Source organism: Canis lupus, chromosome 5 (assembly GCF_048164855.1).
Source record: "Canis lupus baileyi chromosome 5, mCanLup2.hap1, whole genome shotgun sequence".
NCBI classification, from domain to species: domain Eukaryota; kingdom Metazoa; phylum Chordata; class Mammalia; order Carnivora; family Canidae; genus Canis; species Canis lupus.
Window position 1 is genome coordinate 58,581,521 of NC_132842.1, and position 24,248 is coordinate 58,605,768.

Genomic DNA, 24,248 nt, shown 5'->3' on the forward strand with positions numbered 1-24,248 from the left:
CCAATTGTTGGGCAAAGGAAAAAGTTCTGCTCAGCATCCTTTAAGCTAGTAAATAGTCACAGTTAAATAGAAAATTCTGCAGGAAGAAAAAGATTTAATTGACCAAAAACACAAAATGCTTTTAAATAACCTTGAAGAGAAATGTTAGGACCTTTCTTAAGAGCATTGTAAAAAATAATCAGGTGGCATTTATTCATTCATTTCATAAATGCTTATTGACTGTTTATTATACAAAATTTGAATGCTGTTGTCCTGGACAAGAGAGTAAATATTAAGAAGGGAAAACTTTTGTTCAAAGTGATCTCAAAAATTAATGAATTAATTAATCAAAATTAATTAAAAATTAATGCAATTAATTAATCAAAAGCACAGTAGACCATACAGGCAGTTATGTATGTAATCAATGAAATTTTGACACACTGCTGTGTCATAGTGTGTAGGGCACAGAGTGTATCCAGTTTGTTAGTTGTCTTTTGAGGTGAGGTTTTCCTTCTAGTCATTTTGCTCAGTGCAGAGTGGCCAAAAACAAGTTGAATTCGGAAAAGGAGAAAAAGAGAGGAGAGAAAGAAGGAACGAAAAGAGAAAAAGAAAAAAGGAAAAAAAAGAAAAAAGAGAAGAAAAAGTTAAAGAAAAAGAAGGGGAAAAAAAGGGTGAGGGAAGCAAACATAAATCAAAAAGCAAAAAAAAAAAAAAAAAAAAAAAAAAAACACGGGGGAGTATCTTCTGATTCTGTATACTTTAAGTCCCTTGCCTTCCCCTGGAACTTGTCCGTCTAGTTGGTCTTCTGGGGGAGGCGCCTGTTGTGCTGATTTTCAGGTGTTAGCACTTGGGGGAGCTGCTTGCCCCCTTCCTGGTTCAGGGCTCAGTGGGGGTTGTTTACCCCATGAGGCCCCAGCGGGAACAATCAGAGTGGCGGCAGCCAGCTCTAGAGCCCTGGATTCAGCCCCCACATTAACTATAGAGCTCTCAGTCTGCAGGGGCCTGGATGCTCCGGGAGCAGGGCCGTTGATCTGCTCAGCTGGGGCAGGAGCATCCTTGCTCTCCTGGGCCCTCCTGCCCTCTGCCTGCCCCGGCAGGGAGAGGCCTGATCCTGGGCTGTGTCCCCGGCGCCCAGTTCTCCCGGGCCTGCTCTGTTGGATTCACGCTCCCGGTATCGCAGCCACCTCTCTGCGGAGCTGCCATTCGCACTCCCGGTATCACAGCCACCTCTCTGCGGAGCCGCCACCCGAGCCCCTCCCAGGTGCTCCCGGAGCCCTGCAGTCCCTTCCGCACAGAGCCTGTTCCTCTGCCGGAGCCGCCTCCGAGCTGCTCCCCGGCCGCGCAGCCCCCTCTGCGCAGAGCCGTCGTCAGAGCCCCTCTGAGCTGCTCCCCGGTCAATGTGTGCAGGCGCTGCAGCCCTTTAGGGAGCTCAGCGTACTCTCCCCGGGGCGCAGGTGTCTGTTAGTGTCCCTGGGAGCCTGAGAGCATCCCCGCCCTTCCTGGGGTCCTTATCTAACTCCCTGAGAGTGCCTTTCTGCCCGGAAGATTGGTGAAGCTCCTGCTTCTCTGGGACGGGGCTTTCCTGTCCTGGGGGCACTAGCGGGGCCCCTTCCCCTTGGATGCCTTTTGTTTCTTTAATTCTTTCTTCCCCATCTTCCTACCTTGATAGAAGCAGGAACTCTTCTCACTGTAGCATTCCAGCTGTTCTCTCTTTAAATCTCAGGCCCAATTCGTAGATTTTCAGGATGATTTGAAGGTTATCTAGGTAATTTGGTGGGGACAGGTGATTTGGGGACCCTACTCTTCCGCCATCTTGCCCCTCCTCCCCGAATTTTACATTTTAATGTTTTTATTTGTTTCATAAGGCTGCTAGAACAAATTGCCAAAATTTGGTAGCTTCCAACAATTGGAATTTATTCTCAAAGTTCTAGAGGCCTAAAGTTGGAAATCAAAGTATTGGAAGAGCTAAACTCCCTACAAAGGCTCCTTTCTTCCCTCTTTCAGCATCTGGTGGGTTCCTGGTTTTCCTTAGCTTGTGCCAGTTTCACTGGAATACTTGCCTCCATCTTCACATGGCCTTTTTCTCAGTGCCCCTGTGTCCTACTATATCTTTTTTCACTTATAAGGACATTGCTAATTGGGTTTGGGCCCATTGTAAATCCAGGATGATTTTATTTCAAGATCCTTATCTTAATTACATATGGAAAGACCCTTTTCCAAATAATTAGGCTTCTAAATTAAAGGACCAGTGGTTAAGTCTGATAAATGTTTAGCCCACCGGAGTGTTATATATAGATGTTATCTACTGAAGAGTATACAACTGTTCATCTGTATTCTCCTAGCACTTTTGAATCTAAATCTGTAAGCCATCTGGAATTTATTTTGATTTAAGGTAGGATATAAGTTTATTTTTTGTATAACATTATTGGCAAATCACCCATGTAATAAGGATAGGATTTAAACCTATGACTTCGGGATCCCTGGGTGGCTCAGCGGTATAGTGCCTGCCTTTGGCCCAGGGCATGATCCTGGAGTCCCGGGATCAAATTCCGCATCAGGCTCCTTGCAGGGAGCCTGCTTCTCCCTCTGCCTGTGTCTCTGCCTATCTCTCTCTCTCTCTCTCTCTCTCATAAATAAATAAAATAAATAAATAAATAAAATCTTAAATCTTTTTTATTTAAAAAATAAATAAATAAACCTATGACTTATTTTCAAAGTCAGCATCTTTACTTTTATGTATAACTACCTGTTTTTAGTACTTTAACTTTTAAAAAGTTTGCCTGTGAGGCTGTTTTTGTCATCATACATCTCATAACAGAAAAGACTACTATTACACGCTTTGTTGGTAATTGAAAGTATGATGGTAGCTAAAAATCCGAAAAGAGTTTTGTCAGCACTTGGCGCCCCCAACCCCCGCCCTTCCCTTAAGCATTTGTTATTCCAGGAAAGAAGGAGAAATGCCAATTGGAAACGTATGTTGGAGAGCATGGTTTGAGATGCTGGCTTATGTTGCTGTGCCTGATGTAGTTGTGATTGGACACCTCGTGGGCATCTGTAATATATGCTGTTTAGTCCTGTTAAAAGGTATTTTAGGGTCTTTTTCAAATTTTTATTTACATTCTAGTTAGTTAATGTAGAGAGTAATTATGGTTTCAGGAGTAGAATGCAGTGATTCATCACATACGTATGACACCTGGTGCTCATCAGAACAAGTGCCCTCCTCAATACCCATCACCCAGTTAGTCCATCTGACACCCAAGTCCCTCCATCCACTGTGTTTTTTATCTGTTGTTAAGAGGCTTTTGTTGTTTCCCTCCCTCTCTCTTCTCATCTGATCATCTGTTTTGTTTCCTAAATTCCACATATGAGTGAAATTGTGTGGTATTTGTCTTTCTCTGACTTATTTCACGGAGCATAATACATTCTAGCTCTATCTCCATCAGTGCAAATAGCAGGGTTTCATAGTTTCTAATGGCTGAGTATTGTATTGTGTATCTATGCACATCTTCTTTCTTCATTCATCAGTCGATGGACACTTAAGCTCTTTCCATAGTTTGGCTATTGTTGATAATGCTGCTGTAAACATTGGGGTGCTTGCCGATTCAGTGTCATTACATAGTAGTACAATGGCTGTGGGGAAGTTTTACTTTTAACTACTACTTTTCTACTTTTAATATTTTTTCCAAAGATTTTATTTATATTGAGTGGGGCGGTAAGCAGGGTGGGAGAGCAGAGGCAGAGAATAATAGACAATCTCAAGTAGCCTCCATGCTGAGCATGGAGCCCAACGTGAGGCTTAGTCCCATACCTATGAGATTGTGGTGACCTGAGCCAATATCAAGAGTTGAGCTTAACTAACTGAGCCACCCAGGAGCCCCTCTATTTTTGACTTTTTGAGGCATCTTCATACTCTTTTCCAGAGTAGCTGCACTGTTTTGCCTTCCCACCAATGCTGTAAGAGGGTTCCCCTTTCTCTACATCCTTACCAACATCTGCTGTCTCCTGTATTGTTAATTTAAGCCATTCTGACAGGTATGAGGTGATAGCTCATCATGGATTTGATTTGCATTTCCCTAATGATGCGTCTAGTCTTTTAGTCATGTGGGCGTCTTCTTTGGAAAAGTGGTTATCCATGTCTTCAGCCCATTTCTTAACTGGATGGTTTTTCAGTGTTGAGCTTGATAAGTTCTTTATAGATTTTGGATACTACCCCTTTATCCGATATATCATTTCCAAATGTCATGTGGTATTTGTCTTTTCTCTTTCTGACTCGTCTCCCTTTTTTTTTCTGATTTTCTTATTTTTCTGATTTTCTGATTTTCTTTTCTGATTCGACTCCCTTAGCATGTCTCATTGGCTATCATGAAACCTGTGGCGATGAAAATAGGTGCATGTGTATCGTTATCAGTTACCAGTTTCAGGCCTGGAGGACCGAACCACGTACAATGGGCAGTTATTCCTTGGTAGTAGAAGGTAAATGTCCTCTTTTCTTTCTGTTGGAATCCTCATTTAATTAAGTAAATACCGTCTGTCTGAATCCTTAAGGAACCATTTACTTTATTACCTGACACTTGACATTGAGGGAACCCTATCCTGGATAATGGAAATATTTCATTTGGGGGCTTCACATGATGTTTGTTCACTCAGAAATATGGATTTGAAATAAAAATGATATGTTTCTTAACTACTGGGAGAAAGATGAGTTGCTTTCGTGTCTCCAGCAGAGACAGGAGGCCACACCGAGGATGCCAGGCACACGCACGTCCCAGAGGAAGAAAGGTAGCAGAGACAGAGAGAAAGGCAGTGGCTTCAGGGACAGCAGGGAGGAATGGTCAGTCATCGGTTGTCCCTGTGGTGGAAATGTGGCCCATGTACCTTCTGGTCTTGCCTGAGCAACACTGGCAATGGACATAAAGTACCACGATGTGTAATTTGAAAGCATCCGAGTTAGTTTTTGTGTGAAGTTAACTTATCCTTTATTACAAACAAAATGCATGAAGGAATTATAGAGGTTGATGACAACCACAACAAAAATTAGACACAGTGCAATGAGAGAGGAGGGGAAGCCTTCTGTTGGGCTGCAGCCATGATGAGCTGCTGCTCAGTGGTGGAGGCTGGCTGCTCCAGTAAGGCAGGTGGATGCACGGCCCTTCGATGAACTCGAGGGCGGGCACTGAGGCCTGCCCCACGTTTTGGAGGGGCCAGGGGTGCAGGCAGCACCTCCAGGTGGGGACAGTGAATCAGAGGTGTGACCAACACCTGCAGTGGCTTTGACTCAACAGGTGACATCTCGGCCCCTGGCAGGCACTCAACTCCAGCAGCGTTGACTGGCTCGATCACTCTGGCCCTGAAGCTTCAGCAGGCCCCGTGGTAGGAGCTGGGGCGGGCTCTTGAGGTGGTTTTGGATCTTGCTCAGGAGCGGAAGCTAGTTGGTCCCCTGAGACAGGTGGCTGCTGCAGCATGTGGGGGAACCTGATTGCATGCACCGGGACTTTATGTATTTGTTTCCTATCTACTGTCTGTGTCCACCCTAGTACCTACAACAGTACCTGAGGTAGAGAAGGCCCAAAGATTTTTTTTTCCTAAGGGTACATTGTTGTTTTGGGGCCTTGTGCAGAGATTTTGGGAACTTCAGTGATGAAAGTCACTGAGTAAGAGATATAGGCAGTCCTCCAGATTCCCTTTTAGATTCAAGTATCCCACATGTCACTTAAAAATGTCAGGTTCAGTCGAAGCTGGGTCCTTCATTAGTTTCTCATGAGTAAATTTGCTCCCTGTTGCTAGGGCTGCAGTCCTAAAATTGTAAATGTTGTTTCTCTCATCATAAAAATGTACTCTCCGGATTATAGTTGTTATTATGTCTTGGACAAATTTCATAATTTTTTTCATAGTCTATTGTTTTAGGAATTAAAATTCTTTAATCTCTGGGTTGTTTCATTCAGACATTGATGCGTTACTATTTTTTGAAAAACTTGCTTAAGATTTTTTTGTTTACCTACTATGCTAAATTCTCAGCTCTTTGAGATCTTGTTTGATTCATTGTTGAATTGCCTAACCACCTAGCAAATGTGTTAGAAATGATGGGTATCTATAAAAGTATCCTGAATCTAATTTAATACCAATTTCAGTTTTCTGTATTGACCCATAAATTTACAGCCTCTTCGAAATTCCATTATAACATTGTTACATGTACAATGTTATAATGTTATAACATTGTTACATGTTTCATATTTGAAATACATTATTTCATAATTGCTTATGTAAAAAAAAAGCACTGTGCCCAAGATTTAAAATTCTTATTTACGAATGCATTCACATCATTCTCATAATGATGTACGGCATTTAATGTAGTAGGGAAATTGTTCATGTCGGTGTCTCCGGCAACTTTTCCTTCTGTACTTGTGTTGTTCCTGTTTATATCATTTGGATATCTTTTGAAAAACAATGACATTCTTTAGACCCCTGAAGATTTCCCTTGTGGTTTTTATTTTTTTCATGTCATTTATTTCTATCTATTTGACCTGTTGAATACATCAGTTAAACAAATGTTTGCTTATTTTACATAAATGGTTCTTCCCTCTTCATCTTCCCTTTCATTCCTGCCTTCGTCCTCTCCCTGTTAGCTAGAGCCATGCTAAATTCTGTCCAGTTCTCTGACTGTGTGCCTTGATTTCTTCTACATACTTCTACATACTTGCATACCTAAATTCTGCTCATCTTCCCGAAATGCTTCTTGGAAGCCTTCCCTGAGCTTCCACAGATGGACAAAGTGCCCGTCCAAGTGCTGAGTGTTCCTGAGTATGAGGTGTATCACCCCCTCTGCTGGGGAATGAGGTCTCTCTCTGGACCCTAGGTTACTTAAGGCACAGATGATTTCTTTTCCTCTTTCCTTCACGTAACATGCGTTCATATCATTAGACACAGACAAATATTTTTGAGGAGTGACTAAATTCATCTGGATGATACATTTAATATTTGTCTATATGTTTATCTTAGAATGGATTTTGGAATAGGTATTGCCTTATTTCTTACAGTCAACGTACACTTTGAAAAACATGGATGTTAAATATGTTAAGTGATGGTAATCTATTTTGTAAGAAATACTGAAAACAAAATCTCAACAGGTTTTCAAAAAATTCCAATTTGTTAAAATGTGCTTAAAATTAGGGATTCAGAATCCTATGCTTTTTTTTTTTTTTTTTTTTTTTTTTTTTTTTTTTAGAATCCTATGCTTTTAATTGTCAGCATGGGAAAGTATGAGAAAAAGCGATAAGAAGTTTTTTTTTTAAGGTCCTCATTCGTAAGGAATGTGAGAGGACCCAGAAGGTACAATTTCTGAATGAATGCTCAAAAGGCAGTTTTGAAAGTTAGCCAGTAAACATATTCAGAGTTTTGTCAACCCTGGAGGGTAGGCCCTAAAGCAATGGAGGGGAGATAGGACTAGGACAAGTCTAAGGGCATAGATTCACAGGACTAATGATTGAAAGGCAAGGTCTGAAAGTGAAATACTGGAAGGAAGAAAAGCCAAGTGGCCCTGGATGGATGACAGTGGAGTAAAGCATGTGGCTCAGGCCATCTGTGACCCATATAAAGAGAACAGGGTGCTCTACTGCCTTCAGGGGTCAGGCTCAGAAGGCGACAAGAAGGGCAAAAGAGATCCCTGAAAGAGTGGAGGGGTTTTTCTTCATTTTAGTCAACCTTCAATCTCTGCCTTGTAACTTCACATGTCTAGTAATTGAAAAGAATTGGAGAGCCATGAAATGAGAGTGACATTTGGTTCTACTTGTTGGGTTCATGTTGTTGTACATGTCTGTGCAGCCAACCAGCAGTGCTCATTATGTACCAGATCATGTACTAAGAAGGGTCTCTTCCTGAAAATCAGGAAAGAGGAGAAAGAACTAGTTTCTATAGCTTTCTGATTTGGAAAAGCATTATAAAAATCATGATTTAAAAAAATAAAAAAAATAAAAATCATGATTTTCATTATACAGTAAGGGAGTAGCTTCCTTTCTGTGTTCATTCTCATGAGGATTAACCACAGAGCAAGTCCTGTGAAATGAAGAATGGTTGTATTGTAATTTAATTCCTTGAATTTCTTGTTTCCTTGTTTTTAAGTGGAGATTTTGGTGGGTTTTTTTTTTTTGGTTCGTATTTTTTATTGGGGTTCGATTTGCCAACATATAGCGTGACACCCACTGCTCATCACATCAAGTGCCATTCTCAGGGCCCGTCACCAGTCACCCCATCTCGCCACCCACTTCCCCTTTCACTGCCTCTTGTTCATTTCCCAGAGTTAGGAGTCTCTCATGTTTTGTTATCCTCTCTGATTTTTCTCAGTGATGTTTTTATGTATTTATTTTAATTTTTTTAGGATTTTATTTATTCGAGAGAGAGAGAGAAAGAGAGAGAGAGAGAAATGCAGAGACACAGGCAGAAGTTGAAGCAGGGTCCATGCAGGGAGACCCATGTGGGACTCAATCCCGGTCTCCATGATCACAACCTGGGCTGCAGGTGTCACTAAATGGCTGATCCAATGGGGCTGACCCGAAGTGAAGATTTTATTTTATTTTATTTTATTTTATTTTATTTTTATGTTTTTACATTTTTATTGAAGTTCAATTTGCCAACATATCACGTAACACCCAGTTTTTATCCCACCACGTGTCCCCCTCAGTTCCCATCACCCAGTCACCCCAACCCTCACCCACCTCCCCTTCCACTACCCCTTGTTCATTACCCAGCATTAGGTGTCTCTCATGTTTTATCACCCTCACTGATATTTTTACTCACTTTCTCTCCTTCCCTTTACTCCCTTTCACTAATTTTTATATCCCCAAAATGAATAAGGCCATATAATGTTTGTCTTTTCTGATTGACTTACTTCACTCAGCATAATACCCTCCAGGTCCATCCACGTTGAAGCAAATGGTGGGTATTTGTTGTTTCTAATGGCTGAGTAATATTCTGTTGTATACATAGACCACATCTTCTTTATCCATTCATCTTTCGATGGACACCGAGGCTCCTTCCACAGTTTGGCTATTATGGACATTGCTGCTAGAAACATCGGGGTGCAGGTGTCCTGGTGTATGACTGCATCTGTATCTTTGAGGTAAATCCCTAGCAGTGCAATTGTTGGGCCGTAGGGCAGATCAATTTATAACTCTTTGGGGAACCTCCACACAGTTTTCCAGAGTGGCTGTACCAGTTCTCATTCCCACTAACAGTGCAAGAGGGTTCCCCTTTCTTCACATCCTCTCCAACATTTGTTGCTTCCTTTCTTCTGTTTGGTTTTTACTGACATTCAAAAAACATAAAACTTCAGGGTCATAACTTTGTTGCATTTCTAAGTCCTTTCAACAACAAAAGGAAATCGTGTATTATGACTAGAAGTTTAAGTGAGTCCTAAACTATTGGAAGAAAATTCTAAAATATACATTGACGTTCTACAAAGAAAATACTGAGTTTAAACAAAAGAGCCAGAGATCATTCTTCCAGAAGGTTTGTTAAGTTGAATACAGAGCCCTTTTACAAGTATATTAGAAAAATAAGTAGTCCCACAGTATCAGTCAATTCATGTATAAATGAAAATAGAGCTACCTTTAGTGAAACTAACTCTAAAGTAGTTGACTGCCAAGCTGATTGTTAAATTGGTTATTATTAAAACAGGAGAACAATCCCACACAGTTAGGAATGAGGTCCCAGATTAGAAGAACTGGTAAATGTAGCTGCTCATAATCTAAGTTAAATAATTCCTCTACAATTTGAGTAGATATATATCAACATGGCAGTCTTATATGTAATTTATGGTGTTTAGCAAATTATGTAATGGACTTCATGATTCCCTAGAGCTTATTTTTGAGAGATGCTAGTGAATACAGAGGGAGAAAAATGAATGCTCAAAAAAGTCCTATTGCCATCGTATACATTTGGGGAAACTAAGAATATGTCCAAAGAATCTTGGTGTTCAATACTTTTATATTTAGTAAGAACTAACACCATAAAATAGCACCCATTTAGATAGAATTGATGGTAGATGTGGCAGTACTACATCCTTTTCTACAATGTCTGAGCCTATATAGTACTTAAGACCTTTCCTACAGGCATCAACATTAAGTACAATACTAGAAAGCGTGAAAATAATTTTGTCTTTGGAAGTAGTTTACATGAAGTTTTCCTGCATGTCCCATTGGAGATTTGCAGGGAGCCTGCTTCTCCCTCTGCCTGTGTCTCTGTCTCTGTCTCCCTCTCTGTGTCTCTCATGAATAGATAGATAGATAGATAGATAGATAGATAGATAGATAGATAGATAGAAATAAATCTTTAAAAGAACTAAATAAAATAATCATCATTATTTTATGATATTTATAAAATGCAGTAAGTTAAGGAAATCATCCTGAGAGGCAGGATGCCTTTCTCATTTGGCCATCTTTTTAACATGTGATACTTATTTTCCTCCCTTGGAGAAGACGACAGGATGCCACTTTTATTTCATAGGGAAGTGTTGTTTGTGACCATCATTTGTAAATGGGTTTTCCGTTGGTTTTGGCGGCAACAGTGTTTGCCACTTCTCTGGTCTAACTGGACTAAGACATCCCTCACTCGTGTTACCACTAGTCCATGTTTGCAGTGCTGTTGGTTGGCTTTGGAAATGTGAACTTTGTGGCTAAAACAGGGAAGTTTCTCTGGCATCGAGTGGAAAACAAGGAGTCCACACAAGGCTCTGTACAGATGGTGTGTGTGCATGCATGAATGAGATACTTTCATAACAGGATCTTATGAAATATATATATATATTTATATATGTAAAATATACTGTATCTTACAATGAAGTGAGCTGGGGATAAGACAATGTTATCAAGAAAATCGTAAGGAAGAGGGGCGCCTGGGTCGTGCAATCGTTGGGCTCCTGGGTGATGCAATCGGTTAAGTGTCTGACTCTTGGATTTGGCTCAGGTCATGATCTCATGATCTTTGGATCAAGCCCTGCATCAGGCTTCATGCTCAGCAGTGAATCTACTCAGGATTTTCTCCCTCTGTCTCCTTACTCATGTGTACACACTCTCTCTCATTCTCTCTGTCTCTTAAATAAGTAACTAAATCTTCAAAAAAGGAAAATCACAAGAGTAAAGCCATATATAGTACTATACTGTATAAAGAAGTGGACCCATGCAATTCCAACACCTGTTGTTCAAGGAGCAACTGTATTTTATCTTTATATCTCCCACTTATTAAGCCGTGACCCTTAGAAAGCCATCAGCAGTTGTCCCTAAGACTAATGACCTCTTTTTTCCTCTCTCCTACTCCTAGTCTGCATAACAGGAATGCTGCCCCTGTCTACTGCATTAGTGGGAAAAGATCTCTGAGGGCAATTTAGAAGACCTGGTGTCTGTTTCCATGCTTGCCCTTTTCAAGCTGGGTCACCTTTCCTCACTCCATGGGGCCTTTGTTCTTTTATGTATGCTTGAATAGTAGATGGTCGTCAAAGACTCTCATGCAGTATAATCTAGTTGGAAAATTTTGCATTTGCCACTCTGTATGAAGAGGTAAAACATGGGTGTGCAGTCACATATGACTTTGGATTCCTGGAGTGACCCTTGCTGTAGACTTTGTTTTGCTAGAGCTCGTGTTCATCTCTAAGTGTCTGCCTTATAGAGGCCTGTGGGGAGTAAATGAGACCATATGTGGAAATTTCTGAGAGTGTCTACCTGGGAGGAAGTACATATAATCCCGGGTGGGGCCGTGGGACTGGTGAGGCGGTGGGGGTATTGACAGCGGTCAGACTTGGTGCATTGAGGTTTCCTCTGCAGCAATGAGCAAAGCAGAACAACAGAGGTGCCATGATCCCTAGTAGCCCCACTGTCCTATGTCTTCAGCATATCCCTAAATGCTACTGGGCATCTACTTGGACAGTAATCATCCCAAATAGGTAGTCCTGAGCAAGCAGCTGTAGGGGTGCTCTGCAACCTTAGCATGTTTAGCCTGTTTTCCTGGGGTCATGAGTGCTATTTTCCAAAGAGAATACAAAAATGGAACCTGCTGTTTGTACCCATAAGCCGTGCCATATTGAAATTGGGTTGTATGGCATTGCGTTCCCTTTAGTGCCTATCAAGGAAGCTAACAGTCAAAACCTATTTTATTTTTACTGTTCTGGGCCTATTTCTTTAATGAATAAGTAATTTTTTGTCCCTAAAGAGGCTTATTGTGAAAGAGGGAAAGCTTTTGGGCAAAAACTCTTATGTTAAAATTAATGGAAAAAAGAGAGCCACATTCATGAAAGTATCTTGAAGCTATAGAATATACAGTGAGAAATAATTTGCAGAGAGATGAAACTAGTAGCTTAATTAGCTTTAGATACATGAAATAGCTGACTTTGTTTTTCCTATAAAAATGAGTTTTATTCAGTTCAAGGTAGTATTTTCCAGAGATACCCTGATTCATGCTTTATTCTATTTTGAATACCTGTTGATGGTAGTACTCAACTACACTCGTGGCTGTTTTGTTTAAAGTGAAGTCAGATGTGGAACATAATCATCTTCTTTTTTTTTTTAATTTTTATTTATTTATGATAGTCACAGAGAGAGAGAGAGAGGCAGAGACATAGGCAGAGGGAGAAGCAGGCTCCATGCACCGGGAGCCCGACGTGGGATTCGATCCTGGGTCTCCAGGATCGTGCCCTGGGCCAAAGGCAGGCGCTAAACCGCTGCGCCACCCAGGGATCCCCATAATCATCTTCTTCGTGGACCCTTTTATTTTACAAAGAGTGATAGCGTATTTATTTATTTATTTATTTATTTATTTATTTATTTATTTATTTTCATCCTGAGTTGTAGAATGTAGCTTGTGGTGTTTATTCTCATAGATTTTTCTTTTTCTTTTTCTTTTTTTCTTGCAGATTTTTCTACTGAAGCAACCGAGAAGCTACATCTCTGCTGTCCTAATGTCTTGTCTGGTAGCCCCGTTTCTGTCTTGTAAGTGTTGTCTATATTTTCTATAAAAAATGTGGTTACCTTATGCATAGTATGTCTTCACCATAATTCATGGCTGAATTTAGAATACTTAGAGACATCCAGGTCAGTTAGGATCTTTCTTTTAATTGTTCAGAAAATGGATGATGAAATCATTAAGTAAGGGAAGAAAGATGGATGGGTAGAGGAGGAGAGACCCAGGGGATGTGGAGCTGAGACTTGCTCACTGTTGCCATGAGTGTGACTTGGCACAGTGAGGGTTGACTTTAGATTTGTGATTTGGACGCATCGTTAGAAAGTGGTGTTTTATTAACCAAGATAGAGAACACAGAAGAAAGAGGAAGTTATGGGGATTAGGGATTGCAGTGTGGGAGAGAAGATGACACTTTCAGCGTTTGTGCTGAACTTATAATGACCGTCGCGTATTCAGATTGGAGATACATAGTAGGCAGCTGAAAACCAGAGTTGCAAACTTGAAAGAGGGGTTTGTCTGTTTGTATGTCATTTTTACGTGGTGTGGATTCACCATATAGAGGAATGAATTAAAAAATGAGAACAGCATTTTTTTTCTCTTTGATACTCATTTTGAAGGAACATGAATGTGTTTGGTCAGGGTTTATGCTGTCATAGGAGGGGTGTGTGTGTGTGTGTGTGTGTGTGTGTGTGTACAAGGCATACCCATTCTTGTTGAACGTTTTGGTTAATCTTTAGTTAAATGCAAGATCATATGATACTCTGAAGTTTTCATATTTATAATATAGGACATTCTCTCTGAGGTTTTAAATTACTAAATCAGATGAGGACCCTTGGAAGTTTATTGGAAGTATATAATATTCCCTTTTAGGATAGGTAGTGATAAAATCCTAATGAGTTGTCACTGTTTTAAGATCTGTGAAGTTCCCTAATTGGTATTCATGCAGGTATTTTTAATGGAAATAACCTCTTGCACTCTAAAATGTTGTGAAAGAAATATTACTACACTCCTTCTGGCTTTATCTGGAACATTCTGCCTTTTTAGATATTTGTATATTATGTCTATTGCCCCTAAAAGAATAGATATGTTATGATTTATTACCTCTTCCTGCTTATAAGATACATTTTTGTCATATTTTAACATTTTTGAAATTGTGATGTGTTTAGAGTCACCTGGGACATTAATTTGAGATTTTCACCTTTGGAAAAGATGTTAGTAAATCAATTATGTATCTCAAAATCAATACTCAGAATCAGAATCAAGTAAATACTGCACAGTAAGTTATCATAATGCACTACCCCAGGCACTTATTATTGTCATGGGGCACTTTGATTAGTTGATTCCAATTTTGGCTCCTTAGTTATTTTGTAGTACTGAGTTTAGTGTTCAACCCCTGGGTAGAAACACTGATTTTTCTGATCTTCAGGCGATAGATTAACACTGAGAATTTTTTTAATGAACTCTTGATTCCTCCAACAATCTCTGTCTATCTGTCACCTACTTAGGGAAATGATCCCCCAATAGTTATGTGCTGACTTCCCTTCTGAAGCTGGGAATGTCTGTTCATCTTTGTATTTCCAGAGCGAACTTCGTGAAGTGGCACATGCTAAATGTGAGCATGGAAGTGGGCTGGTGGCTTGACTCACAACTTTGACCTGACCTATGGTCCAGTATCTGCTTTTCTTTTTCAGAGTCCAAGATCCTATGGACTCACTGAACCTCCACCTCTGTAGTGGACAGTGCTGGAAGGGATATCCAGAAAAATTCACGTGCTTTTATTTATTATGTTTTAAGATTGTTGAATTTAGACACTAATTAGAGAATATTTGGGAATTAAAGATAATCTTTAAAATTCTAGCATAATCTTACTGCACAGCAATTGTCATGGTGAATTTTTAATTGTATATGTATTTATTAGATCATTTTGTCTACATTTACATATGACATGTAATTGAAAAGTCTTTTTTTTCCAAAGTATTCTAAAATGTTTCTTTTGGGGATCCCTGGGTGGTGCAGAGGTTTGGTGCCTGGCTTTGGCCCAGGGCGTGATCCTGGAGACCCGGGATCGAATCTCATGTCGGGCTCCTGGTGCATGGAGCCTGCTTCTCCCTCTGCCTGTGTCTCTGCCTCTCTCTCTCTTTCTCTCTCTCTGTGTGTGACTATCATAAATAAATAATTTAAAAAAAAAAGAAATAAAATCTTTAATAAAAATAAAAATAAATAAAATGTTTCTTTTGTTCTCTTTAACTAAAACACCACATATTGATATATTCTTTCTTATAGAATTCTAATTTCACTTGTCATTTTTTTTTGGTCTGAATAATAGGTTTATTTATATTTATTTTTATATTTTTTATTTTATTTATTTTTTTAAAGATTTATTTATTTATTTATTTATTTATTTATTTATTTATTCACAATAGACATAGACAGAGAGAGAGAGAGGCACAGACACAGGCAGTGGGAGTAGTAGACTCCATGAGAGGAGCCCGATGCGGGACTCGATCCTGGGACTCCAGGATCACGCCCTGGGCCAAAGACAGGTGCAAAACCTCTGAGCCACCCAGGGATGCCCTTGTTTTTTTATTTTTAAAGATTTATTTATGGGATCCCTGGGTGGCGCAGCGGTTTAGCGCCTGCCTTTGGCCCAGGGCGCGATCCTGGAGACCCGGGATCAAATCCCACGTCGGCTCCCGGTGCATGGAGCCTGCTTCTCCCTCTGCCTGTGTCTCTGCCTCTCTCTCTCTCTGTGACTATCATAAATAAATTTTAAAAAAATAAAATAAAGGATTTATTTATTTATTCATGAGAGATGAGAGAAAAAGAGAGAGAGAGGGAGAGAGAGAGAGGGTGGGTGCCAGAGGGAGATATTAGTGAGTGTACATTATTTTGATTACATTGCACAAAATAAAACTACTATTTCTTTCATAGAAATACAGCAGTGGGAATTATAAGTATTTGTAGAAGTATTGAATTATGTCTCAGTGGATTTATGTGAGTGTGACTTTTCCTAATTTAAGAATGTACATTCAAGTTATTGCTGTCCTTTTCATACTTCCTGACTGATTGAAAAATATTGATTTTCTTACTACAGAGTGCCAAATAAATAGGAGGATGAAGTTTTCTCTTTGGAGGGAATTCCAGTTTTACTTTGTACCTACCCCTTTTAATCTAAAAATTGAAACAAAAGTTGTGTCCCGAATCCCCATTGTTATAATCAGTGACTAGTTACAGTATACTGTACTTGAGGCTATTAGGTCTACAAATGCCATCCTATAATTACATTATTATTATTATTATTATTATTATTATTATTATTATTATCTTAAGGTTATGGCTTTGGAAGTTTTAAGTGCTAGGTTTCTCCTTTTGAAAGCAGATGTGGATGTCATAAAGGACTGGCCGGATTTGTTTATTGAAGTGGTACAGTTTTGTTTTGTTTTTTTAATTTCGGGTTTCAGATTCAAGTAGAATTTGAGGAAAAGTATAATATATAGAATTGATCTTTTTATTCATCTGGTGTTATTGGTGTTTCAATATAAATTATTGCTTGAATTGCTGTTACAGTCTTTCTATCTGAGGTTCCTGGGAACATATCATCTGTTGTTCCTGCCTCCTGGCACTCGGTCATCTTCTGTGTGCTGTGGCAGGCTGCTGTTTATGGATAGACAGCAGAGAAGTACTGAGGCTCAGTTCTCCCAAATGTGGAGACATCTGTGAATTGGACAGCATGCCACCGTTTAGACTGTCCTCCTCCATCCCACTGTATGCTCAGTACTGTCTCTGGAGTGGGAGGAAGTTATTTCTTCCAAAAGGTTCAAATGAATTTCTAGTTAATATCATTTAATATCACTTCAAATAAATTTGACTACTTATAGGTATATTGCCTATTGTTTGTGAATGTATTTAAATTTTGTGTAATTGAAACATATTTGCTGTTCTTGTTTTTAGACTTACAGATTTTTTATAGGAGAGAAAATGAGAATATGGACAAAATGGGAACACCTGGAAGTTGATAGATTTAACATAGAAGTTTTTTTCTGCAGTAGAAACTCTTTAAAAAGCAAGATTTATGTCCAGGAATCAGGAAACATTGGAAACAACCCAAATGTCTATTTATTTCCACCATATGACCCCATTTTTGAAAAAAAAAAAGCCAAATTAAGCAATGTAGTATTTATTATTTTATAATATTACAAAATATATTGTTACATTATGAGATAATATAGTATTTATTAGATTATATAAAGGATATGTACATATGTTGTAAAACTATCAAACCAACTGAAGGAATGATGAAATGATTCAGCATATATTTATCTTTCAGACAGTAGGCTGTGAGATGAGATTAGGGGAAAGCACACAGCTTAGTAGTATGCTCCATACTTGCCTTGCTTGCTGAATGTTCTTTACTCATTTAAAATATTATATAAAGAAAACATTTCTTAAGATCTGATTTAAAAAGGCAGCACATGGATAGCCCGGGTGGCTCAGCATTTTAGCGCCACCTTTGGCCCGGTGCGTGATCCTGGAGATCCGGGATGGAGCCCACTTCTCCCTCTGTCTGTGACTCTGTGCCTCTCTGTGTGTCTCTAATGAATAAATAAAATCTTAAAAAAGGGCAGCACAATAATAATAATAATAATAATAATAATAATAATAATAACAGAATAGCAGAGAGGAGATTGGGTGGCTCATACACAGATATAGATTGGGCCATGGACATGGCCCAATCAGCTGCAGATTTGGTGTCTGGTGGAAGTCCACTTCCTGGTTCAGAGGCCGCTACTTTCTTCTTGTGTCTCCCACATGGCAGCTCTGTGGGCTGGGTTATTTTTTTACAAGGGTGAAAATCCCATTCATTAGGGCTAAACCCTCGTGACCTCATCACCTCCCAACCACCTCAGGTCCTAATACCATGAGGACTAGATTTTATCATGTGAATCTTTGGGGGGGGGGTTTCGCAAGGATTCAGTCTGTAACATGTTTGGAGAATCACATATGGACCACCTAGGAGGTGAGTCAAAAACTCACCTAGGAATATATGACTAATTTTGTCTTTTAGGATATTTATAAGTTATTTTAATGGTGTTACAGAAAGCATCCAACTATATGGAATTTTTTCTGATGTAGAACAGGAACTGAAAATTGCAATTCCTCACTAGCCAGTAAAAACTTCAGTTGATCTCACAGGTTAATTGTCAGAATCAGATGTAATACAGGGTATAGCAAAAATTGTAAGTTTTAAATGCTGTTAAAATATAACATCATTCCTATCCTGGTATTCTTTGCAAACATAATTATTTGATATTAGGAGTCACAGAATTTCTGCTTTGTTTAAAAATGTGTTCTTGTTCTCAACTGTTTCTAATAATAGAACGTACCCCCTTGTTTTGTATTAGTTACTTCAACACACTTTGAGTTCCTTTGGGGGAAAAAAAAAACAAGCACTGCCAGTATTGAGGAGTATCGGTTATGAATAAGTAAGCATTTAGAGTAGACAGGTGTCAGTTTTGTCTGGTTCAGGAAACTAGTCTGTGGGTCTGTGTCACTTCAGATGACTACCATGCCACCTGGTTCAATCTCTTTGCTCAGGATCCTGCTTCATGGAAGGCTGGAGTTTTGCTAATTCTGTCCTTCTATAAGCAGCTTAGGTTTCCTGTGTGTGTTTATCAGTTGGTGTATCCCTGCAACTGACATATATGACATACTTCTTGCTCATAGGGCTTCCAAATGTTTTCATTCAGTTAGTAATAGAGTTGATTGTTTTCTTTACTTCGTTTTGCATAGAAAAACCTAGTGTTAGCAATTGAATACTCACCCACTGAAACAGAAACCACCACCATATGATTTCATTAAAGGCACCAAGCATCTGCTCCTTTACTGAAGGGAATTACATAGTATTCTCTATACAGAATCTCAGTTCACACTTTGAAGACTAATTGCCTGAGGAAAGAACAGTGTATGAAATTGGGTAAATTATTTTTTCACATTTACCTGATTGATAAGAGGTTAAGTGCCGTCAAGTACAACCACTGAGTACTCTTTTATTTTTAAAGTTATGTTCCACAAACTATAAGTTTGGCATTTTATTAGACTGCTGAAGAAAGGTATGTAGGCTTAATAGAATTAAAAACTGCCTTATATACCTGGCACATGTGTGTATGCCATTGTACTCATAATCAGTTGCAAATGCACTTAAAGTATAAGCAGCTCTTCTCATGGGAATCTTTTGATTATCCTTATTTTAGAAAAATTACCTGGTTGATGTCAAAGTGAAATGATACGGAGATTCATTTCTGCCCATTTGTAAGTTACTGACACATCTGTTTTTATTAATAATGTTAAAATATTTTATGTATTTAGGTAAGCTGTTCAAAAATGTTTCTAAGGAAGTTTTGTATGGGGAAACATCTGGCTTATTAACTTACATAGTAGAAATTCCACACCCTTGTTACTGTTTGGCAATACAGAATACATAACAAGCACTGAATTTAGTACACATTTGGCCACACAAAGTTGAGAATAAAGTTCATGCTTAGGAGTATTAGTTAAGTTCACGTTATCTTCCCTTTGAACCAAAATATGAATGTTTTGAATATTAACAATGACTGGAAATCTCATGGTGGGACTGAGAAAGATAGAATACATATCTGCTTTGAGGAGAAAGTAACGTAAAAGAAATCGCTTCTATATTTATATACACATATATATCTGTAGGCAGAATTTTAAATAAGTTTAAGTGTAATTAATGGCTGCTAACATTGTGCAGTTTGTCAAGTTTGCCACATGGGATGCCACGGAAGAAGTATTACATATTCTGGGTTTAAGGCATTAAAAATTAAATAATACTTGGGCAAATTGAACACCAATAAAAAATAAATTTATTATACAAAAAATAAAGGCTTAAAACCAAAAAATAAATAAATATTACTTGGTTATGTTTAAATATTTTCTTTTTTTAATATTTTATTTATTCATTAATGAGAGAGACAGAGATAGAGGCGAAGACACAGGCAGAGAGAGAGAAGCAGGTTCCATGCAGGGAGGCCAACATGGGACTAGATCCCATGTCTCCAGGATCACACCCTGGGCCAAAGGCAGGCGCCAAACTGCTGAGCCACCCAGGCATCTCTGTGTATGAATATTTTCAAACAAATCACTAGTGTACATGGGAGTATGTTGAAATATTTAAATGCTGTGAAGTTTCTTTTTCAAGATTAAATTTTATTATCAGACATGAGCTAGTGTTTATAAATTATAGAGATGTTTTTAGTGAACACTTATGAAATCATCAAGGTGATCACATCAACAAGAGAAAAAACAAGAACCATAGGATCCTCTCAATAGATGCAGGGAAAGCATTTGACAAAGTACAGCATCCATTCCTGATCAGTACTCTTCAGAGTTATGCACAGGGAACATTCCTCAATATCTGTAAAGCCATCTCTGAAAAGCCCACAGCAAACATCATTCTCAATGGGGAAAATGGGAGAGCCTTTCCCCTAAGATCAGGAACATGACAGGGATGTCCACCCTCACCACTGCTATTCAACACATTACCATAATTCCTAGCCAAAAGACATTCAAATTGGCAAAGGAGTCACTCTCCCTTTTCGCAGATGACAAGATACTGTACTTTGAAAACACAAAGACTCCACCCCAAGATTGCTAGAACTCATCCAGCAATTCAGCAATGTGACAGGATACAAAAATCAATGCCCAAAAATAAGCTGCACTTCTCTACACTGACAATGAGTGGGAAGAAAGAAAAATTAAGGACTCAACCCATTTACAACTGGACCACAAATCAGAAGATATATAGGAATAAACCTAACCAAAGAGGTAAAGGATCTATACCCTAAAAACTACAGAACACTTCTGAAATAAATTGAGGAAGAATCAAAGAGATGGAAAAACTTTCCATGCTCATATATTGGAAGAATAAATATTATGAAAATGTCTATGCTATGCAGGGCCTTTTACAGGTTCAATGCAATCCCTATCAAAATACCATGGACTTTCTTCAGAGAGTTGGAACAAATTATTTTAAGATTTGTGTGGAATCTGAAAAGACCCCGAATAGCCAGGGGAATATTGGGGAAAAAAAACAAAACAAAACTCCAGATCAGGGGCATCACAATGCCAGATTTCAAGCTGTAGTACAAAGCTGTGATCATCAAGACAGTGGTACTGGCACAAAAACAGACACATAGATCAATGGAACAGAATAGAGACCCCAGAAATGGGCTCTCAACTCTATGGTCAACTAATATTCGACAAAGCAGGAAAGACTATCCACTGTAAAAAGGACACTCTCTTCATTAAATGGTGTTGCGACAAGTTGACAGCCATGTACAAAAGACTGAAACTAGACTATTCTCTCACACCAGACACAATGATAAACTAAAAATGGATGAAAGATCTAAATGTGAGACAAGAATACATCAAAATCTTAGAGGAGACCACAGGCAACACCCGTTATGAACTTGGCCACAGCAACTTCTTGCAAGATACATCTATGAAGGCAAAGGAAATGAAAGCAAAAATGAACTCTATTGGGACTTCATCAGGGTAAAAGCTTCTGCACAGCAAAAGAAGCAGTCAACAAAACTAAAATACAACCTACAGAATGGGAGAAGATATTTGCAAATGACATATCAGATAAAGGGCTAGTATCCAAGATCTAATAAGAACATCAGATTCAACACCCAAGAAAGAAACAATCCAATCATCCAATGGGCTGAAGACATAACAGACATTTCACCAAAGAAGACATTTTCATGGCCAGGAAGCACATGAGAAAATGCTCTGCATCACTGGCCATCAGGGAAATACGAATCAAAACCACAATGAGATACCACCTCACAATGGTGAGAATGGGGAAAATTAACAAGACTTGAAACAACAAATGTTGCAGAGGGTGTGGAGAAAGGGGAACCCTCCTGCACTGTTGGTGGGAATGTTAACTGGTGCAGCCACTCTGGAAATCTGTGTCCTTCAACAAATGAATGGATAAAGATGATGCGGTCCATATATATAATGGAATATTACTGAGACATTAGAAGGACGAATACTCACCACTTTCTTCAATGTGGATGGAACTGGAGAGGATTATGCTGAGTGAAATAAGTCAATCAGAGAAGGACAAACATTATATGGTTTCATTCATATGGGGATTATAATAATAGTGAAAGGATTATCGGGGGGAGGAGGGGAAATGAATGGGAAAAATAGGGAGACAAACCATGAGAATCCTAACTCTGGAAAATGAACAAAGGGTTGGGGAAAGGGAGTTAGGCGGGGGGCATGGGGTGACTGGGTGATGGGCATTGAGGGGTCACCTGTCAGGATAAGTACTGGCTGTTATACTGTGGGTTGTAAATCGAATTTCAATATACATGAAACGTCAAAGATTCAGGTTACCAAAATTTTGGAAGCTATTTTAAAGGTTTACCCATAAAACTTTTTTTCTTTAATTTTACATATATGCCCTTAACAATGAAAAGAAAAGTATAGGAGACAGACAAAATTGACCATTTTAAGTAGTTTTTGTGCACAGACCGCAACAGGTACAATTTGCCTAATCAATTGAGGCAACAGCAAAACTGAATAGTCCCCTCCCTTGGGACTGATTTCTTTTTTTTTTTTTTTTTTTAAGAATTTCAGAAGAGCAGGTATTACCACTCCTTCAGTGTTTGGTCGAAATTCCTGTGAGGCCATCTGGTCCTGGGCGTTTGTTTGTTGGCAGTTATTTTTATTACTGACTCAATTTCCTTGCTAGTATTCAGTCCTTCAGTTTTTGTAGCTTCTAGACTTCTAGGAATTTATCCACTGCGTGTAGGTTGTCCAATATGTTGGTCAATAGTTTTTCATAATATTCTGTTTCAATCATTTAATGTATGTATTCAATTGGTTGCAATTTCTCCTTTATCCTTTGTGATTCTGTTTGAGTGCTTCTCCCTTCTTCTTTCATGAGTCTACCTACAAGATTATCATTCTGTTGATCTTCAAGGAACTAGATAGTGGTTTCATTAATCTGTTCTACTGGTTTTTACTTTTGTTTCTGTAACATATATTTCAGCTCTAATTTTTAGTACTTGTGGCCTTCTGCTGTTTTTTGGTTTTATTTACTGTTCTTTTGCTGAGTCCTTTAGCATAGGTTTATGTGGTTTGAGATTTTTGTTTGAGGTAGGTCTGTATTGCTGTAACCTTCCCTCTTTAGGATCCATTTTGCTGTATCTCAAAGATTCTGGACAGTGGTCTTGCCATTTTTATTTGTTTCCATGTAATTTTTTCTGTCTTCTTGGAGTTCTCCTTCGATGCATTCATTGTTTACTAGCATGGTGTAAACCACGCGTATGTGTGTTTTTCCAATTTTTTTTTCTCTTGGGATTGATTTCTAGTTCCACAGCATTGTGCTCAGAAAAGATGCTTGGTATGATTTCAATGTTTTTGAATTTTTGAGACTTGTTTTGTGGCCTGATCTGTGACCTATGCTGAAGAAGTTACCACGGGCACTTGAAAGGAATGAGTATTCTGCTGTTTGAACAAGTTTGAACCAGTGAATTAGTCCAAGTAATTGTTTCCTTTTTGATTTTCAGTTTGGGTCATCCCTCTATTAATGTAAGAGGGGTGTTAAAGTCTCCTACTATTGTTGTATTACTGTCAATTAGTTCCTTAATGCCTAATTGCTTTATGTATTCAGGTGATCCTATGTTGTGTGTACATTTATTTAAAACTGTTAAATCTTCTTGTTGTGTCATCTCCACTCTTATACATAACATCTTTGTCTCCTACTACACACTCTGTTTTAAAGTGTGTTTTGACTGGAAGAAGTGTTCCTACTCCTGCCTTCTTCAGACCTCTTGAATGATAAATATTTTTCTCCATCTGCTCGCTATCATTCAGCAGGTGTCTATAGATCTGAAATGAATCTCTACTAGTCAGCATATAAGTGAGACTTGTTTCCTTTTGTTGGTGTTGTTGCTGTTGTTGATTGAAAGAGTTTAGTTTGTTTTGTTTTATTTTTTACAGTTTTGTTTGTGAATCCACCCTGTCACCCTATGTCTTTTCATCAGAGTGTTTTGTCCATTTACATTCGTAGTAATTATTTTTGTATTCGAGTTCAATTTGCCAACATATAGCATAACACCTAGTGCTCATCCCATCAAGTGCCCCCCTCAGTGCCCATCACCCATTCACCCCAACCCCCCGCCCACTTCACTTTCCACCAGCCTTTGTTCGTTTCCCAGAGTTAGGGGTCTCTCATGTTCTGTCTGATATTTCCCACTCTGATATTTCCATTCTGATATTTCACACTCATT

General features: G+C 38.8%; 1 protein-coding gene across 20 annotated transcripts in view; it reads left to right on the forward strand.

Annotated features, from left to right (window-relative positions):
* LOC140633797 (uncharacterized) overlaps positions 1-24,248 on the forward strand; it is an 87,782-nt gene that overhangs the window by 47,718 nt on the left and 15,816 nt on the right. For 5 of the 20 annotated variants that reach the window (XR_012031388.1, XR_012031393.1, XR_012031395.1 and 2 more), the window contains 3 exons: positions 4,324-4,452; positions 12,875-12,950; positions 19,173-19,230. Coding sequence is in view for 7 of the 20 variants with exons in the window: in XM_072826852.1 (XP_072682953.1) it covers positions 4,324-4,452; positions 12,875-12,950; positions 14,613-14,736 (329 nt within the window). In the remaining 13 variants the exon portion in view is untranslated. Of the gene's footprint in view, positions 1-4,323; positions 4,453-12,874; positions 12,951-14,502; positions 14,534-14,612; positions 15,070-16,872; positions 17,050-19,172; positions 19,231-24,248 lie in introns of those variants that run through there. The other 15 variants (XM_072826852.1, XM_072826851.1, XM_072826855.1 and 12 more) reach the window with 6 other exon arrangements.